Below are 6,000 nucleotides of genomic sequence, written 5' to 3'. Positions count from 1 at the left end.
CCTTGTCACATTTCAGGGGTCTATGAGTTGTTAGCATTTCCACAAAGAGAGGGAGACATTTCCCCTCTAATCCTCTCAGATAGTTTCATTTAGATAACGGTTTGATAAAACAAATAGGAAAAAAATCCAATATTATTATGGGTTAGTCATAAATCACCTCATGACCCCTCAGATTTATCTTCTGACCCTAGACTGAACTACCAAACTCTGTATAACGCAGTGAAAACTAAGTAAAATGCTTTAATGCGTCAGTATAACCAGTCTAATAGCCTATCATGTCAGATATGATAAAATAAGCTTCAAAGGGCATTTTCTATAGAATGAGACTATACTTTTGATACTTTCAGTTCATTCTGCTGAAAATACCCTGCTACTTTGATACTTGATACTTTGATAATAGTTTGAGTTAAACACTTGAACTTAATGATCAGAGTACAAGTCAAATAAAAACATTTCCGTGTCAGATTGGTTTCCAACACTGCCCACATGAATCCACAGTGTGCACTGCTCTCTTATCTCCTCCAAGTGCAGGAAAGTGGGAGGTGACAGCCACACAATCACAAGCCTTTTCCAGGCGAAGTTGGGAGCGATGGGCGGGAGACGAGCGCTCAGTGCTGCAGCTGGACGGCGGAGCGGCTCATGCTGTGCCGGGCATGACGAGATGCAGCTTGTGACAGCGGTGCCGGAGTAATAATGGACGCCTTCAGCAAGTGCTGGGATGGACGAGGAAGGTTTACTGTCAGCGCAGGGTGGAATAACAGTAAGCTGTTGTGCCTCCTGGCTCGGCGATGGTGTCACCTCTGCGCGCTTTTCCCTCTGCTGTCCGGAGAGGGGACACTGGCACAGAAGTGACACACATGCTTCGGAATTTACACAATTATCAGTCCGAGAATAGACGAGCGAGGGAGTAGAGATACTGTCATGGAGAAACAGAGCAGAGTTAAGGAGGAAATGCCGACATCTAAGGAGGAGAAGCGCAAAGAGAAGAAGCCGAAATCTGGCAAGCTTTTCCGAAGGAAATCTTTGAAGTCCGTGGGGAGTTTTATGAACAGAATCATCAAAACTTTGGGCACTTTGACCCACTTTGGAGACGCTGACGCGCAGGACGCGGAGGACGACGACGGGGGGTTTCGGAATGGCGCACCTTGCACCCTCAGCGCCGGCTCTGGAATGATTAAAGAGGACGCACAGGTGACCTGGGAACGCGTGGTGAAAAACACTTTGAGCACGTCTTCTTCCCTGTGCACCGGCAGGGAGAAACTACTTAACCAATACGCAGACAAAATCCCAGGAGTCCTGGGGCTGAAAAACCACGGGAACACCTGTTTCATGAACGCCGTGGTCCAGTGTCTGAGCAACACCGACCTGCTCGCAGAGTACCTGGGGCTGGAGCTATACAAGCTGGACCTGAGTCAAACCAGAGTCAACGGGGTGGTGAGAAGTGATGAGACGAGGATTGCCAAGGGAGAAGTGACGGAGCAGTTGGCGTCACTTGTCAGGGCTCTGTGGACTCTGGAGTACACCCCACAGCTGTCTGTGGACTTCAAGGTACCCACTTCACATCAGCCAAAACACAGTCTACAGGTGGATAGGAGCTCAGCAGAGTGTACTTACTAACACAGTGTAGGTTCAGTGACCATACTCACATGAGGCCCTTGGTACCTTAAATGCAGAGTACTCACTGTTGAGTCAATATAATCACATGTTATGCACACAGTATGCCACCAACACCACCATGGATTCAGAGGTGTCTGAATGTAATGTTCAGACAACAAAGGGATGTCACAAGTCTTACATCATTTTCTATTATAGCCAACCATAGCAACCATTCTCTTCCTACATGCACTAACAAGCATGCAGTGCTTCACCCTGTGACTTCATTGTTTTCCTGTCCAGTGATGATAAGGCTGTTAATACAGTCTCAGGGCACAGGGTCAGCAGGTGACTTTCAACACCGCTGCCATAGAAGACCCTTTATAACGACACTCTGGCAATAGGAATAAGGTTCACACTGCTGACATTGTTTAAGGAGCAATTCCAGTAGGAAGTTAATCATCACTTACAGTTGCAGGTCCATGCGGCACTACATGGTGTTTTGTTTCCTCTCACAGCATGGTGAGTGAAGTAAGGTACAGGTGAACGTTCAGTTGTACATTAAAGCACATTATTTTCATTATCCATCATTCTGCCCATTTTCCTTATGAATCATTTTGTCCATAAAAAAGTAAAACAGGCAAAGAGCTTAAAGTGATGTCTCCAAATTATATGTTATATCCAACCAGCAGTCCAGAAATTCCAAAGCTTTTCAGTTTATTATCATGTATGACACAGAAAAGCATGGCTTTCTCACTTTTAGGAGACATGAGACCAGCAAAGGTTTGGCCTTTCTGCTTAAAAAATGACTAAACCGAATACTATCCAAAATAGATGCCATTTAGTTTTCTGTCTATTGATTGTTCAATTAATTGATTAATTATTGCAGCTCTACACAACGGTGTGTTGTTAGAACTATTTCTGTTGTGATGTAAAGTACGGTGTCTTAGGAAGGAGGTGATTTACCGTAACACTCTCCACTTAAGAGCCTTCCCTCCCTGAGGATCAGGGGCTATGACGACAGAGCCCTATCAGGAGACCCTCAGGCTTTCCTAACTCTGCCCACGCTCTTATCTGCCTGCAGCTCTTTTCTCTGGATTTCTTTGAGCTATAGTTCAAGGCAAGACGTAGATAATATGGAGCAGAGAACAAAAAAAAACCCTCCACAATAGATCTATTCTTGGAAATGCTAATTACGCTGTAAGAAATGGTACAAGCATGGCCACTAGAATCTCCTGACCCCTACAGTACTACACTTTAATTCCTTTCCTCACACTGGAAGATATTGTCACTATGAAGCCTACCTAATGAGCAACTACGTTATTTTGCTGCATGTGAAATGCAGTCAGAATCAGTTTTTTCGTTGGTTCGTTTTTTCGTTTGCTCTCCCATCTGCTGTGGACAGACTCTACTCTCCTGTCAACCAGAAGGCTCTCTGCCAGTTATTACCCATATCCACACTTTCCTTTTCCTCTTATCTCATGAGACTCCGATATCAGATACTTTCAGAACAACCATCAGAGGAAACAGCATGGACACATCTCGCCAAGATTAAAAGATAGATTTAAAGAAAAATACTAAACATTCCCCCTTGTGTGTGATTAGATGTTTCCTGCGTTAAAGCGCACACACACACACACACACACACACACACTCACACACACACACACACACACACACACACACACACACACACACACACACACACACACACACACACACACTGCTGCCTCTCGGCTGTGGTTTGTGACCGTAGGAGGTCCAGAGTTCATGCCGCCTAGGCCTTCTGAAATTGCCTGTTGAGTAATACCACAGCTGCCTGCAGGGAGGCATTATAAAATAATCAGATAGCTCCAAGGCTGAGTGTCTGAGAGGCAAAATTAGCTCCCAGTTGCGGGAACTCCAGACAGCACACGCACCCCTTATAAACAATCCTCCATGAACGACCCGTCCTTATTTAAATGCTCAATTAATCTAATGCTCTTGTAAATTGATTGTCATTCTTTGCAGGCCTCTGAAAGTCAGGTGTTTTGTCAGAAGGGCATTGGAAAGGTTTATCTGAAGCACCCAGATAAAAGCACCGTAGTTCCCCTCTTCACATCAAATGAATTTTAGTTCAAATTCACAAAGGGAATGCGTTGAAAGAAGTCTCTTTTTTTGACAATTCCTTTCAACGGGACGTACACTGCACTTTTTTATTATTTTAAATGAATAATGTTGTTTGTGTGCATCTCCTCTGTAAATGTGGACTCATACTCTTTGATCAAAAGTTCTTTAAGTTAATGAGTCAGCAGTGGCCTCCTCGCAGGTCAGTTTGCTTCAGAGTCCCAGTCAGGAGACAAAACAGAACAACAAGGTCCCGCCCAGTACCTGGCGCTCTGTAACATTCCAGTGCCACCTGTCTCGTAGGACAAGAGAGGTGGAAAGGAGGGAGGCTGCTTTTTATTAATGTTCCCTAAAGATTCGGCATGACTCCGCTGCTTTGTGCTTACGTTGTCCTGAGCGTCCACTCTCACACGTGTCTGATGTTTCTTCAACCTGCGAGCAGTTGTGCTTTTGATCTGGACAGCTCATGAGTGCTCTCTGCATCCCCCCTGGCAGGATGGTGTGTTTGCACAGAGGGGCCTGGACAGGGACTGAGTCTGAAAGTCAAACAGTTACTCAACAGCCAATTTATCGCTTTCCATAACATGAGAGGCCTGAGAAAGAAGGGGAGTTAGGGTGAGCCGAGCAGGAATGTTGTCCTCCCTACAGTGGATATCGGTGGGCCTGCTTAGGGAGCTAAATGTGTGTAGTGACAACATCCTGTCTTGCTCACAGGTATGTGTCAATATTTGCAGTCTCCATGTTGATATTTAATGATTATCTATGTTGCTGGTTGCAGGAGGTCAGACTGCTCACTGGAGATGTACAGTAGAGCAGTGATTCTACACCAGAGCTAATGTATCCAGGGGGCTTCTACAGTTGCCAGTAGAGTTTTCTCTGATACAGATACCAGTGTCACAAACGCCCCTCATACTGCTAAAAAGGCTGGTTTCACTATCAGTGAGTGTGAGAGTCTATTCACTGATCCGATACTTCGTAATTTAGCCCTGAAAAAATATCGACTTCTAAAGTAGTTAATGGTTCTTTTCCATAATGACTGACTGGATAATACAGACGGGTCTATGGCATTCATGCTCTGTATGTAATTGATCATGTTTTACAAAGGGTTTAACCTGAGCCAGGCCGTACAACAATGATAGCAGTCATATCACATCCACACAGGTGTTTTTGTTAAAACAAAATCATTTCTAATTTAGAAAAAAAAAAAACACTTAGTATTGGCCGGAAATGGGGATGGGAATTGACAAAATTTTATTGATACCAATGCCATTATTCAGTGCGTTTACATGCACATCAGTAACTCGAAAATGACCTCCCCCCGGTTAAGGGAATAATCAGGTTATCATGATAGGAAACAGGTCTTCTTGGCAGTGATGTTACTTGCTGTGGCAAAATCCTCCCTCGGTTTAAAGGTAACCCTCTATTATTGTTGTTGTTTTCACGTTGCTTCCTGGTTTATTCTATTTCCGGGTCAACAGCCACCGTCGCGGAGTGGTGAGGGGGGAGTCCTAACCCCGGCACATGCGCAGACAAGAAACCCGATAATAATCCGGGTAAAGCGTTCACATGCGTGAAGGAATGAGAACCTGGGGTACGGTGTTTACATGGTGTTTGAGAAACCGGGGTATGCCCTTAACCCGAATATAATCAGGTTTTTGATTGATTCCAGTTATCGGGCTGGTTCTTTATCAATTCCCTATTGATTCCTGATCAACTTTCTGTGAGGAATAACAGTAGGCATAGACAGGGTTCACTGTTATATTATCCAAGATTGAACATAGTGTAGATGAAATGAACGATTTGTTTGTCTTCTTTTAGGTTTTCTTAGTCAAAGAAAAAGATCTGCTGAGCCTGTCTGTGTGGGGCTCATTTCTATTTTGTTTTATTTTTTAGAATAGAAATTAGAATTTAAACAAAAAATAAATATCCCTATATCAAGTCTGCTGTAACAGTTGTGTTGACGGAGAATACCCACTGGAAGCAAACAAACTTGCTCATTAAAAAAACATTTTGTAAATAAGCAATCTGCACTTTTCACAATTTACGTGACGTTGTGCCTAGCAGCACTCTGCGTTTGTTTGTTTCTGTAATCCTGGAACCAGAGACACAGAAAAGAGCACGTAAAGACGAAATACAGCTTTGAGTTACAGTTGAAATACTTAGACCCTGGTCTGACAGAGCACTCTTTAGCAGCCTGGGGCAGCTTTTTGTAATTGTTTTTCAATGAGAGTGAGGTGGTTGGGAATATAAAACATTCTCTAAATGATGCAAGGGGTAGTTGGAGTGTTTCCATATTTCGTC

The 6,000-nt window shown here is 43.9% G+C and overlaps 1 protein-coding gene across 1 annotated transcript in view; it reads left to right on the top strand.

Moving 5' to 3' along the window:
- Positions 1-736: 736 nt before the first annotated feature.
- The window catches only part of usp43b (ubiquitin specific peptidase 43b), a gene marked incomplete at its 3' end in the record, with an annotated part of 83,115 nt that continues 77,851 nt past the window's right edge, over positions 737-6,000 (top strand). Inside the window, exon 1 of the mRNA XM_083931431.1 lies at positions 737-1,548. Within this exon, the coding sequence (XP_083787557.1) occupies positions 922-1,548 (627 nt within the window). The 5' untranslated portion in view covers positions 737-921. The remainder of the gene's footprint in view (positions 1,549-6,000) is intronic.

Source organism: Echiichthys vipera (genome assembly GCF_963691815.1).
Source record: "Echiichthys vipera genome assembly, chromosome: 17".
Taxonomy (NCBI): Eukaryota; Metazoa; Chordata; class Actinopteri; order Perciformes; family Trachinidae; genus Echiichthys; species Echiichthys vipera.
The sequence above is the reverse complement of the archived record's forward strand: the minus strand, read 5'-3'. Positions and strand labels throughout refer to the sequence as shown.